The sequence below is a fragment of the Procambarus clarkii genome, chromosome 48, assembly GCF_040958095.1.
Source record: "Procambarus clarkii isolate CNS0578487 chromosome 48, FALCON_Pclarkii_2.0, whole genome shotgun sequence".
NCBI classification, from domain to species: Eukaryota; Metazoa; Arthropoda; class Malacostraca; order Decapoda; family Cambaridae; genus Procambarus; species Procambarus clarkii.
In genome coordinates, this window is record NC_091197.1 from 6597524 (window position 1) to 6612257 (window position 14734).

The following is a 14734-nucleotide window of genomic DNA, read 5'->3' on the forward strand; positions in this document are numbered from 1 at the left end:
GAGGTACTGACTGTGGGAGGTACTGACTGTGGGAGGTATTGACTGTGGGAGGTACTGACTGTGGGAGGTACTGACTGTGGGAGGTACTGACTGTGGGAGGTATTGACTGTGGGAGGTACTGACTGTGGGAGGTACTGACTGTGGGAGATATTGACTGTGGGAGGTACTGACTGTGGGAGGTACTGACTGTGGGAGGTACTGACTGTGGGAGGTATTGACTGTGGGAGGTACTGACTGTGGGAGGTACTGACTGTGGGAGGTACTGACTGTGGGAGGTACTGACTGTGGGAGGTACTGACTGTGGGAGGTACTGACTGTGGGAGGTATTGACTGTGGGAGGTACTGACTGTGGGAGGTACTGACTGTGGGAGGCATTGACTGTGGGAGGTACTGACTGGTGGAGGTACTGACTGTGGGAGGTACTGACTGTGGGAGGTATTGACTGTGGAAGGTACTGACTGTGGGAGGTACTGACTGTGGGAGGTATTGACAGTGGGAGGTACTGACTGTGGGAGGTATTGACAGTGGGAGATGTTGACTGTGAGAGGTACTGACTGAGGGAGGGATTGACTGGTGGAGGTACTGACTGTGGGAGGCATTGACTGTGGGAGGTACTGACTGTGGGAGGTACTGACTGTGGGAGGCATTGACTGGTGGAGGTACTGACTGTGGGAGGTACTGACAGTGGGAGATGTTGACTGTGAGAGGTACTGACTGAGGGAGGCATTGACTGTGGGAGGTACTGACTGTGAGAGGTACTGACAGTGGGAGATGTTGATTGTGAGAGGTACTAACTGAGGGAGGTATTAACTGTGGGAGGTATTGACTGTGGGAGGTACTGATTGTGGGAGGTACTGACTGTGGGAGGTACCGACAATGAGATATGTTGACTGTGGGATAGAGTGACTCTGAGAGATACTGAGAGTACCTGTGGGTGGTACTGACTGTAGGAGGTATTAACTGTAGGTGGCATTAACTGTGGGAGATAGTGACTGAGAGATACTCACTGTTGGAGATAGTGACTGTGGTAGGTATTAACTGTGGGAGATAGTGATTGAGAGAGATACTGAGAGAGGTACTAACTGTGGGAAGTTTTATAAAGTGTCATGAATCAAATTGTTTCCTTCCATATGTTACCATAAACTTCAGGCGAAGGCTTCTTACCTTTTTGATAACGATGGTGATGGTGATGGTGATGGTAGTGATGATGGAGGTGATGATGCTGATAATGACGATGATACAGTAGCTGGCTGTTGATCGTCACTGTATCGCAGTCTGAAATGATAAGCAAACACATATGATGATGAACAATAGGTTTTCTAGGAATAGTGCCGACACTCGCTTGCGAGAGGCACAGTTATCTTGGCCACTTCAGATATTGTACCGATAAATGCGATAAGACCGGCCATTACTGAGGCATCACAGATTGCAACTAGTTCTTCACCACAGCTAGCAGCACCACAGCCAGTTCTTCACCACAGTTAGGAGCACCACAGCTAGGAGCACCACAGCCAGTCCTCCACCACAGCCAGCAGCACCACAGACAACAGCAACATGCTGTGCTTGTCTGTACTGCTGTTGGACGTCCTCCTGCTGACTGCTGCCACCCAGGACAGTGAGGAGCAGCAAGTAGGTCACACTGAAGAGAAGCCGTCGACAGTGAGAGGTTTGGGTGGTTGACCGAGGCGAAATGTTTACAATAGGGTTGGTGGTCTTTGGGTGTCTGGTGGGTTTTCGTCAGGGACTAGGTTGTGGAGATGGCGTCCCGGCTCAGTGTTATGTCGTGGTGAGGGAACATGGCAGACTTCCTGGTTGGTTGTGTCGTGCTGGTGTTTCCCGTGGTGTGTCGTGTCCTTGGGGATGCTGATGTTATCTCTCTTAGGCCTTGAGTGATAAAGTTTTCACTTTTTGAATTATCCTAGTTTTCTAGCCATTAATTTACTATGTGCTATTATGGTGGCGGTCGCCTAGGGGTTAGTCCGGCCGTCCACGTAGTACGGTAAGGATTTGATATAATACCAAAGACAAAGACATACGTCTTTGTCTCAAGAGACTTGAGACTTAAGGTGACTACAGCTCACCTTGAGCTTGTAGTCTTTTGGGAGGATGGTCGAAGCGATGCTGGGCTTCTCAAGATAGGTAGGATGGAAGACGGGCGAGGTCCTCGTAATACAGCCAATATGGGTGTTCCAAATCCTAGTGGGCGCAGTATCAGGTGCGATTGCCTTCTGTTTGCTTCTGCCCCCTCCAGGAGTGTGCGTGGGAGGTGCGCAGAGACGCTGCCCACGGCCACCGTCCACTAATCAGGAGCCCAGCTGTACCAAAGATATAAAATGCTCCCGCTAGGCGGCACTTTGAATGTGTTGTCCAGACCACACACTAAAAGGTGAAGGGACGACGACGTTTCGGCCCGTCCTGGACCATTCTGAAGTCGATTGTCTTGACTTGAGAATGGTCCTGGATGGACCAAACGTCGTCGTCTCTTCACCTTCTAGTGTGTGGTCTGGTCAACAAACTTCAGCCACGTTATTGTGACTCATCGCCTGCACTTTGAATGTGGTTCTCACCACACTATTTAGAAAGCAACATCTATCATCTATATTTCAAAACAATTTTGCTTTTATCTACTTTAGTCCACATGTTATGTTCAGGGTCCAGGCAATTTTTTTTGGCCTCAATGACATCCAGCCTCGGCTGACAATGTCCGTCGAAGCTCCGTGACCGTCTGGTGGAGATGTTCCTTCAAGGCCTCACCTAACTTCATTAGGTTTTGCTCACATCTTTCATTATTTACATTTGTTTGACATCAGAATTCTCTCTCACATCGTCTAGTTTCTACAGGAAAATTCTGTTCGTGTCCACTTGTGTTTCTGCGTTCTCACTAAGCACTGTCTTCCTCTGTGGCAGCGTCTCTGGGTCCAGGTTTCTGCAGGTCTACCTGTGTTCAGTCTCCCTCTAGATGTGTTCCCTTCCTTTGTCTGCTTCTTGCAGACGTCCTGCAATAGCCGCATCACTTCCATCTTTTGTTCGAGTTTTCACTCTGTTGATTTGTTGTTGCGTCTATAAACGATACTTTTGTGCCCTTGTTTCTGTTCCTTCTTAATACCTTCCTTGTGTGTGTGTACTCACTCAGTTATACTCACCTAGATCTGCCTAGTTGTGATGGGGACTCTCAACTGTCAATCAGCTGATTTTTTTCCCAAACATACACCCAGGAAGCAGCCCGTAGCTGCTGTTTAACTCCCAGGAACCTATTTACTACTAGGTAAACAGGGGAATCAGGTTAAAAGAAACTGTGCCCTATGTTCACATGCGTGTGCGCGCGTGCGTATTAGTGTGTGCGTATGCACCTGATAAGACAAGCTGTGATTCAAAATCGGGTCTGTCAGTCCAACAGACACATCCACAGTAAACATCTTCAAGTGCTAGGGTGACACTAGGGTGACACTAGGGTGACACTAGGGTGACACTAGGGTGACACTAGGGTGACACTAGGGTGACACTAGGGTAACACTAGGGTGACACTAAGGTGACACTAGGGTGACACTAGGGTAACACTAGGGTGACACTAAGGTGACACTAGGGTGACACTAGGGTAACACTAGGGTGACACTAAGGTGACACTAAGGTGACACTATGGTGACACTAAGGGTGACACTAGGGTGACACTAAGGTGACACTAAGGTGACACTAGGGGTGACACTAAGGTGACACTAAGGTGACACTAGGGTGATGCTAGGGTGACACTAGGGTGACACTAGGATGACACTAGGGTGACACTAGGGTGACACTAGGGTGGCACTAGGGTGACACTAGGGTGACACTAGGGTGGTACAATGCAAGTCTTAGCATGTACTTTATCTTTGTATACAAATTAATTAAGTTGATAACCCAGACTGGTGTTTGAGTTATCTGTCTGCGAGATATGGAGAAGAATTTCTCATTCCTCACTTGGATGCTCTGCCACAACATAATAAGATTATAGACAGTGCTCATTAATCATCTATATAAATAATCATTATTAGCCTCGTGGAAGAGAAGCATTATATTTTGTTACGAGCAATTGGTGTCGATGTTTAACACAAGAAGTTCTTTAAAATAATTCAAACATTTATGATATTTTTGCCTACGAGATGTCTGCCTTGAGGTGCTTTCACGTATCAATGTCCTCGTAGGTCGGTCTCTCAAATGCTGCCTGACAGTCCGGCCAATCAGACTGTTGGTTGCCGCTGAAGCATTTTGATGTAAAACTCACATAACGGTTGATCAGATCCCTTATGGAGGTGTTTATCATGTTTCTTCTTATCGCTGAAAATGGTCGGCTAGTTATGTATTTTGTATTAAGATAGAGAATGTATTCCTGCTCCTTGTCCCCATATCCCAGCTCTTGCTCCCATATCTCTTCCGAGTGCTAAACAGTCCTACTGGCTTAGCAATGTCTCCTGATAACTACCTTACCCAGATGTACAGAACTGTCTCTAAGAGTATATACTTCACACTTAAGTGTGGCCTCTTGCTCAGCTGCTCAGTACTAGTTACACAAACTAATAAGTGTGAGGAAACTAATTATTTCTGACCCATTAGTCTTAGCTTACTTTTATGTAAAATATTATTAAAAATTAAGTATAGTATACATAAACGTTTTTTTCTTTCCAGAAAGAACACGTAGAGCGCTATTTCCTAAGAGTTGAGGGTAAGTCTTACAGATCATTACAAAGAAATTGACATCATATATTTAAAAAAATATATTCCTGCTGTTTAAAGATTTCCGTAGTAAATGGCAAGAGTTGATGCATTCATAACTTATATTAATAATAATATAACTTATAATTATAATTATATTTAATAATAATACTAGATGCTAGTAAGTCAAATTTCAGGATATTTCAGGCCTCTAGAGATAACCTCAAGTATAGAGTAGCATCACAACAGCCCTGACAAGGGATGCAGCCTCTAAGTAGCAACTACGGTCATCATCGAAGGACAAAATACATCAACATATGAGAGACAATATTCACCACAGAACAGGAAGATTCCCTGTACACTCTCAGGTCCCATAACCAGTCACACTGAGACCAGCGAACACTGCAGTTATTGCCATCACTTGGATACCCGGACGAGAAAGAACAGCCAAAAACTCACAAGAAATGTAATAATTGGACAGTTCCCAATATCTCAAGCCTTCCAGTGTTAACAAGGGTACCCGCATGATGATCAGGCTAATCAAGGACAAGTTTCAGAAGTAAATAGACTGGTCCAGTCACTCCTTGGGCAGATCCTCCAGCGCCTTAGAGCACCAGTCTCAACTATGACACCCAGAAAAATTATTGCAAAAAGTAGATGTGAAGACTGACTGAGAGACTATGTTGTCTCTCCTAACATCATGAGACGCTTACTGTGTCAAATTTAGAGAAACACATTTGGATCTAGACTGTGGCAGTGTATACCCAGAGTGCCAGTTTACAGGAGAGCGCGCCTCGAGACAGAATTTCATGTTCTCACAGTGAAAACCGAGCCAGATAATTCGGAGAATATTTACCTTCGCAGATAATAATAAGATAAAAGAGGAGTAGACAGCGACTAGCGACGAGAATAACATAATTGACTAAGCCTGTAAACAAAGTATTATAGAGAGAGTAGACGAGGCCTGATGGCAGCACCTCACCCCGTAACATCCAGCCCTCAACCAAACAGATGACTCACGCTGGAACCAGAAGAAGACAGCATTACTTAACTATATGATAAATACCTATACACATATTAATAAATACATCAAATACAAAGGAATTACAATACTATAATAATAATAAACTGATAAAAGAAACATTAGAAAAAGATACCTTGTTCAATAACACTATGTAGCCAATTTGTATTTTCTTTATTGTTCGATACTTCAAAGTATAGAAAATGGTTGATATTCCCTTTAAACTTTGCTTTGACTTTTCCCTCAGACAGTTTAGTGAAGACGTCTTGAAGTTACCTGAAGGCTGCTGACTTGTGAAACAATGTGTCACAGCTCTAGAGAAGGAGTCACCAGCCTTCAGGTACCTCCAAGACATCTTCCCTAAACGGCTTGAGGCAAAAGTCAGCGCAAAGCTTGAGGAGAATAACAACCATTTATTATATTTTGGAGGCATGACCAAGGAGGAAAATTATACACTATCCAGGCACAAAAATATTGTTACAGTGTAAAACAATATGAACAAAGGTAAACACGCACTACAACTCACTATGTACTTGACTTACACTTTTCCTGTGAACAGAAGTTGTCTGTAAACAGGGACAATGGAAGCTTGCGAAGCTTATCAGAGATCCTGTAAAACTCCTCATACGCGAGATCACACGCTATATATGTGACTGAAGATATCATATTGCCTTGTGCGGATATCATTCCAAGAATTAGTGATAGATAAGATAAATTGATTGTGGTTTATATTAAACATACCCCGGAGAGGGGTAAACTGACACGTGATTTAGAAGTTATTGATCAGGACAATATATATATAATTATATATATATATATATATATATATATATATATATATATATATATATATATATATATATATATATATATATATATATATATATATATATATATATATATATATATATATATTCCTGGAGAGCTTACCGCCCTGTGCAAAATAGGTAAATATCACAATAACCAAAGATGCACAATACGTCAAGCACCTAACAAATTGGTACGTCGACGTTCTTGTAGAAACATGTTAATGAATCTGACAGTGAGGTTTATATCGATAAATTTATCAAGAACCTCCTTTATGTGTTTCCTAACTTGGAAAGATAGTTGACAACTTTACTCTTCAAAATTTATTTTAAACTTGTAATGGAATTGATGCATATCGGCAAAAAACTCATTTTGCTTCAACATCTACGGAAACCTGGGAAACATTGAGTGCAAGTTTGCAGTGATCACAGTATAAACTCCACGAGGGATGAGGTGAGTTGTTACCCAGTGGAAGGGACTGGGTAGTCTTGACTTATAGTCAGGGATCGGCCTGGATGGAAGGTAGGTGGAGACGTAAACACAGACGCCAGTTCTGTCTTGGCCTTGGTTATGATAGGATATACCAAATGACATTAGACATAGCGGAATCACTACACATTAAAAGTCCCTCATGCAACCATCAACCGCCGGCTTACAGGAAGGTGCATCCTACCATCTAAGACTCCAGGACAGAACTGTGAGCGAGTCCTACATACTGCCCCAACAGACCAAGGTTACATACACACTCAGTATAGTTTATTGTACCACTGCCTCCCTCAGACACCAAGACTATATAATCAGAGAGTTATCTCCTCAGGTGAAGGGCCGCCAGAGAACGTGACGGTGATCGGGGCGTCGACAACGTCCCTCCTGGTGTCCTGGGACCCGCCACCAGCCACACCTCAATATTATGAGGTCGACATTTTCAGTGAAGATATTAGTGAGGTTGTATACGACACCTCTTATGTTGTTGATGGCCTGCAAGTGTGCACCTCATATATCGTCACTGTGACATCTTATTACAGGGATACTCAATATCCTGGCCCCTTAACTCAAGGAACAACACAGTCATCAGGCAAGTGCTATTGGGGATCTTTCACTGAGATTACATCTTCTGATGTATTTTACTTTATTCGTGGTTTTAAATATATTAAATGTCATCAAATTTGATTTAAAATTACTTTGGTCGTGGAAGAACATTTTTATGAAGTTTTACTTTACATTTGAATGAGCCATCATAATTTCCTTACACTATTCTTAAACTCATTTCTCCTTATAAGGGTTCCCACCCCCTCTCCCAATTTTCAGGGGGAGAGAGAGCTTGTTAGGGTTTTCAAGGGTTAGGGTTTGATACCCCTTCCCCCCCTAAATCCAACGATTTAGTACTCTTCTCATCATGCAACCCACAACAGGTGGCTAATTCCTGGGTACCTGCTTACTACTGCGTTAACAGAGGCACCGTGTGACCATTCCCTAGGATGAAGCACACAGCAGTTGCCTAACTTCTGCCCGGGAATCGAACTCGGGTCCTCTCGGTTGTGAGGCGACTCCGCTAACTACTTCCACACAGGCCAACACGTCAGTCTTATTAGTTCAATAAAAATGACAGATTCTGACCAGATATATTTACAGTAAATGCCTCACTATCACTTCCCTGCCCTCACCTTCACCTCCCTGACATCACTCTCTCCCCTCCCCCCCCCCATCTACAGATTAAGTCAACTCTCATTTTAATGTTTGTAAACATTTAATAACCAGAAAGAGGAATCCTCAGCCAAGTAATTACCCATCCCGCCTCCACCAACAAAATATATGAATTTCCTTCCGTTTGGCTGTTTGTAAGTCCTATATACTTATGGGTTTTAACCTTTGCTGTATGTAAACACTGTATAAGTCAAACTCTTGTCTGCTTATGCATTTTAACATTTAATATGTTCTCGTTGTCACTGTCACACAGACATGTTAAATACTTACTTTCATATTGATATAAAATTATTCTTCTCCACAGTGCCACCACAACCACAAAACTGCAAAATAACTGAACAAGTAAAAGGAAAAGTACAAGTCCAGTGGAAAGACCCGCACTTTGAGTGTAACATTACCAACCACATTATCGTGTGGACGTGGGACGTGCTGTGGAGTGACGAGGAAGGGTCAGTGGAAACCTTCACCACGTCTAATCAATACACACTGAGTGACGTCACACCCTACTCCAACCTCACCGCTGAGATCAGCGCCGGCACTGACGGAGGCTTCAGTACACCATTAACTTGCTCGCTGGTTACGTCTCAAGATAGTATGTCTTCGTTTTTAAGTTTATTTAGGCCATAATACCACTGATCACCTTTCTTTCCTTGACGTGGTATCATCCATCACTTGTCAACCTTGTAACCCCATGTATGTCTGCTCACCACACTTGTCAGGACTCTTGCCCCTATCGTCAGAGTCCATCACATAACTTTCCAACATTTTCTCCCCAAGTGTAATCCACCTCACTTCAGGTACACAACAAATATTCGTTGATGGCCACACCAGAGGACTCTGTAGTTCAGTAATTCAATATGAAGAAAACACTAGTGATAAAGTTTTTTTTTAAATGCTGGTTTTACTGGACGAGCCGTGTCCATTACCGCACCTTGCAGTCTCTTAAGAGTTAGCTATTCCCTTTTTAACATTCCTCCTTCTTTCTTCGTCATTGGAATATGTTCTCAAGTATTATTCTACGGAAAAAACAAAGAGTTCTAATAATCCGCTTTTGCAAAGCCATGATGCATAACGTGACATCTTTCGTCCCTCCTGTTATGTTGAAGCAACTTTTCCTGTCATATAACAATAAGCAATCCCATTATCTTGTTTATTATTGACGGCTCTAAATTCACACCTGGTGTAGGATTTCGTTTGTTATACAAGCACGACATATATATTTCACATACACTCGGAAATTAGTAATTTTATTACACTGAAATTTATTCAGTTTTTTGAACTCCTAAAAAGTTGATATTCCTAAAATAGACGTCATTTGTTATTGTTGTATACTGTACAGACACCTTACTAACTATATATATGACTATACAAATATGATTATTATCTATAAGTTATTTTAAGTTAACACAAAGAAGCGGAGATCTCCTTGACACTAGTGAAGTGGCCGATGACACAACACAACCTGCCGTTTGGATGTGCTACTGCTCTGGAAGCCTTTAACTTTCACACATTACTATTCATTAAGCCAGTAAAGGCAGCACGTAGGTTACCTCTCAACTGCTGCCTACATCAAATGGTTTCAGGAAAGCCCCAAGTTTACATAATGGTTTTCATTTTAGCAACACTGTTAAAATACTCACTGGTGGCCGCCGTTTTCGTTTCTTGCACCTGGTTTCGACACATCGTGTGATGTTAAGCAATGCCCAGTGTAAGGTGTTGACCTTTGACCCACACTTCCTCTAGCCAACGTGTACAATATAGTCAAACAGGCTTACCGCTTTCTCCCGATAATTACCTCGCTTCCCAAGGGAGAGGACATGAGATCCACACCTTGTGCTAGGCATCCTGTAGCAAAGGCAGATACAGTATGTGTGTTTTGTTTGCATACAGAAAAAAATTCATTGGAAAAAAAATTGTTTGCGCATATCGTAAACGTAAAAGCTGTGCTATAGCCGCAGATTAATTTAGTCCGGATTAAGTTACTTTTAATGAATCCTGGTCCCTAGCCAGGACCGTGATTCATCAAGCATTTACGCCTCAACTTACGAAACCTGTACATCTTTCCTCAATCATGGAGGCTTTGTTTACATTTATTAAACAGTTTACGAGCTTCGAAACCTTACAATCCCAGGTTATTATTGTTATTAACAACCTCGTAGTAATTCGGCTGTCCCAATATCCCAGTTCCTTCTCCTTATATCCCAGCTCCTTGTCCTCATAATCTAGCCTCTTGTCCTTAAATGAGATAAGATAAGAAAATAAGAATAGAGGAAACTGCAGAAGGCCATTTGACTCATGAAATGAAGCTCTTATGAGCACTCAGTACCAACTTATGCTAACTTACGAGCGTAAATGGGCCATTTGGCTCACTTATGAGCACATCAATTTTCATCAATGAGAATTGATGAAAGAGCACAAACTCTTGAACCATCTTCAAGAGATCAACCATCTCTTGAAACAATGCAACGCCAATTGTTTCACTCGAAAATTTGTTCCTTAAACAAACAACTCTCTTTCCACATCATTTTTTTAAAATCTAAGCTTATTCAATTTCTATCCATTCTTTCGTATTATATTTTGTGTTGATTTCAAGCCATATTAATTTAGCGCTCCGGCCTTATAATTACCTCTACTCATTGTTCTCACAGAACCCGGGGCTCCTGTTATCGTGAACACAGCTTCGTATGAAGCTGGCTCAGCAACTATCACCTGGACACCGCCTGTTGACGCCAATGGAATAATCCTAAATTATAAAATTACCTCCAAGAGTGCGGAAGGCTTTACTGAGACTGTGGTCGGTGGAACAGTACTCACGATTGTATTTGAAGACTTGCATGAGTGTGAGATCTACAGTTTCAGTGTTGAAGCTAGAAATGCAGTAGGATATGGACCGGAGTCTGAAGACAGCCGCATTCCCATCTCCGGAAACTGTAAGTTTGCCAGGTTGGTATTATGGTTTCATACCATTAGTATAATTATCGATTACAAGAACTAATGCAGTACCTTTTAAATGTGAACTGATGAAATACTCGTATCAAATAAACTGATGATCATATCATATGTCTTGTAAAATTATCATGTAACATTGGCAAAATTATCATATCACATGTCCCAATAATTAGTTTCACATGACAGACAATGATTATTTAGCCTAATAATTAAGAAGCTGCACTAAAACACACTATTTTACCCTGTAGTTACACTTAACGAAGCCAAGGGTAATTTTACAAGCAAATTTCTTTTCGAAAAATTCCATGTATAAATTTGAATCCAATTCAGATAATGGATTTCCCATTGCCATTCCAAAAGTCTGTAAATAATACTCATTATTAAGTAAATCCAAGTTTTGAAAAAAAATTATCAAAGCCTTGAAACATTTTGATATACATGTGTTTAATTATGAAAATGCAGTTGGAAAATTAGTACAGTAGTTAGAAACGAACCTCGTACTGATAACTGTGTCATTTACAAAATACCATGAAAAAACTGTAACATTCTATATTGGTCAAACATTCTAAGATTTGAAATTATCTGCTTTCGTGGCATGTCTTTAGGCGCTCCCATAAGCAAGTGAAATCTTACTGAAGCGTACTACATTTCCTAGATAGACAATGATGAAGAGGGTGTGTGTGTTGAGTGTAGTTATAAAAATGGGAATAGAGTGTAGTGAAATTGTGTCTATAATGATGAAGGTCGTGTGTAGTGTAGAAACAAAATCAGAAAATCTATTCGTAATAACTGATATATATATATCATTGCAATAATGGCTGGACAAAACAGATGTACAGCAATCTAAATCAAACTTATATTTTTGTCATAAGGTGAGTGACATTTAGCTCACAATTTTAAAGGTGATATATATATATATATATATATATATATATATATATATATATATATATATATATATATATATATATATATATATATATATATATATATATATATATATATGCGAACAAGCCTGAATGGTCCCCAGGACAATATGCAACTGAAAACTCACACCCCAGAAGTGACTCGAACCCATACTCCCAGGAGCAAACGCAACTGGTATGTACAAGACGCCTTAATCCACTTGACCATCACGACCGGACATAATGAGGTGATAGCCGAGGCTATTTGAACCACCCCACCGCCGGCACTCGGATAGTAATCTTGGGCATAGCATTTTACCAAATCACCTCATTCTTTGGGGCACACGTGAGGAACACAAATGCGAACAAGCCTGAATGGTCCCCAGGACAATATGCAACTGAAAACTCACACCCCAGAAGTGACTCGAACCCATACTCCCAGGAGCAAACGCAACTGGTATGTACAAGACGCCTTAATCCACTTGACCATCACGACCGGACATAATGAGGTGATAGCCGAGGCTATTTGAACCACCCCACCGCCGGCACTCGGATAGTAATCTTGGGCATAGCATTTTACCAAATCACCTCATTCTTTGGGGCACACGTGAGGAACACAAATGCGAACAAGCCTGAATGGTCCCCAGGACAATATGCAACTGAAAACTCACACCCCAGAAGTGACTCGAACCCATACTCCCAGGAGCAAACGCAACTGGTATGTACAAGACGCCTTAATCCACTTGACCATCACGACCGGACATAATGAGGTGATAGCCGAGGCTATTTGAACCACCCATGTGAGTTTTGTGTGAGTTTTCAGTTGCATATTGTCCTGGGGACCATTCAGGCTTGTTCGCATTTGTGTTCCTCACGTGTGCCCCAAAGAATGAGGTGATTTGGTAAAATGCTATGCCCAAGATTACTATCCGAGTGCCGGCGGTGGGGTGGTTCAAATAGCCTCGGCTATCACCTCATTATGTCCGGTCGTGATGGTCAAGTGGATTAAGGCGTCTTGTACATACCAGTTGCGTTTGCTCCTGGGAGTATGGGTTCGAGTCACTTCTGGGGTGTGAGTTTTCAGTTGCATATTGTCCTGGGGACCATTCAGGCTTGTTCGCATTTGTGTTCCTCACGTGTGCCCCAAAAAATGAGGTGATTTGGTAAAATGCTATGCCCAAGATTACTATCCGAGTGCCGGCGGTGGGGTGGTTCAAATAGCCTCGGCTATCACCTCATTATGTCCGGTCGTGATGGTCAAGTGGATTAAGGCGTCTTGTACATACCAGTTGCGTTTGCTCCTGGGAGTATGGGTTCGAGTCACTTCTGGGGTGTGAGTTTTCAGTTGCATATTGTCCTGGGGACCATTCAGGCTTGTTCGCATTTGTGTTCCTCACGTGAGCCCCAAAGAATGAGGTGATTTGGTAAAATGCTATGCCCAAGATTACTATCCGAGTGCCGGCGGTGGGGTGGTTCAAATAGCCTCGGCTATCACCTCATTATGTCCGGTCGTGATGGTCAAGTGGATTAAGGCGTCTTGTACATACCAGTTGCGTTTGCTCCTGGGAGTATGGGTTCGAGTCACTTCTGGGGTGTGAGTTTTCAGTTGCATATTGTCCTGGGGACCATTCAGGCTTGTTCGCATTTGTGTTCCTCACGTGAGCCCCAAAGAATGAGGTGATTTGGTAAAAGGCTATGCCCAAGATTACTATCCGAGTGCCGGCGGTGGGGTGGTTCAAATAGCCTCGGCTATCACCTCATTATGTCCGGTCGTGATGGTCAAGTGGATTAAGGCGTCTTGTACATACCAGTTGCGTTTGCTCCTGGGAGTATGGGTTCGAGTCACTTCTGGGGTGTGAGTTTTCAGTTGCATATTGTCCTGGGGACCATTCAGGCTTGTTCGCATTTGTGTTCCTCACGTGTGCCCCAAAGAATGAGGTGATTTGGTAAAATGCTATGCCCAAGATTACTATCCGAGTGCCGGCGGTGGGGTGGTTCAAATAGCCTCGGCTATCACCTCATTAGTAGTGGGGTTGGCGGTCCACAGACGAATTTTTGTTTTTGGGGAAATTCGTCTGTGGACCCCAAGGGTTTCAGGTAAATTTAGAAATTCGTCTGTGGACCGCCAGGGTTTTCCGGCAAATTTAGAAATTCGTCTGTGGACCGCCAGGGTTTTCCGGCAAATTTGGGGAGTCGCAGATTTGGAATTAGGGAATTCTTATAATGAAAAATAATGGCATACGAGTTTGTTAAAGTTCTTATGAGAAAAATAATTTCCGAGACTTAGAAGTTTGTTATGTCCTTATGGGAGAAATTCAAATAACGTGTGTAGCGCTTTAGGGTTTCCAGGAGAACTCTACGGACATGTTTTACATGTTTTCAACTTACAAAATCGTCTATGTAAGCCTTAGTTATTCATATAAATTTAGAAAATCACCTATGTAAGTCATCGTTTTCAGGGTTTCGTACATCACACCCCCCTCCCTCCCCCTTACCTCGCAATCTCTCGCGTCACCTTTATTTACTTTACGCTGTGCCAGCCAGATCTCTTATCTTATCTTATCCATAATATCTGGACCGTCCCTCCTCTCTCTCTCTCTCTCCTCTTCATATTATTCTCTCTCTTGCTATTTTCCAACATCGTATGTTTTCTCCTTTTCATTAA

General features: G+C 42.4%; 1 protein-coding gene across 1 annotated transcript in view; it reads left to right on the forward strand.

Annotated features, from left to right (window-relative positions):
* Positions 1-1426: 1426 nt before the first annotated feature.
* The window catches only part of LOC123764643 (phosphatidylinositol phosphatase PTPRQ), a 78670-nt gene continuing 65362 nt past the window's right edge, over positions 1427-14734 (forward strand). The window contains exons 1-5 of the mRNA XM_069302465.1: positions 1427-1629; positions 4657-4693; positions 7329-7586; positions 8520-8807; positions 10864-11145. Coding sequence (XP_069158566.1) covers positions 1555-1629; positions 4657-4693; positions 7329-7586; positions 8520-8807; positions 10864-11145 — 940 coding nt within the window. The 5' untranslated portion in view covers positions 1427-1554. The remainder of the gene's footprint in view (positions 1630-4656; positions 4694-7328; positions 7587-8519; positions 8808-10863; positions 11146-14734) is intronic.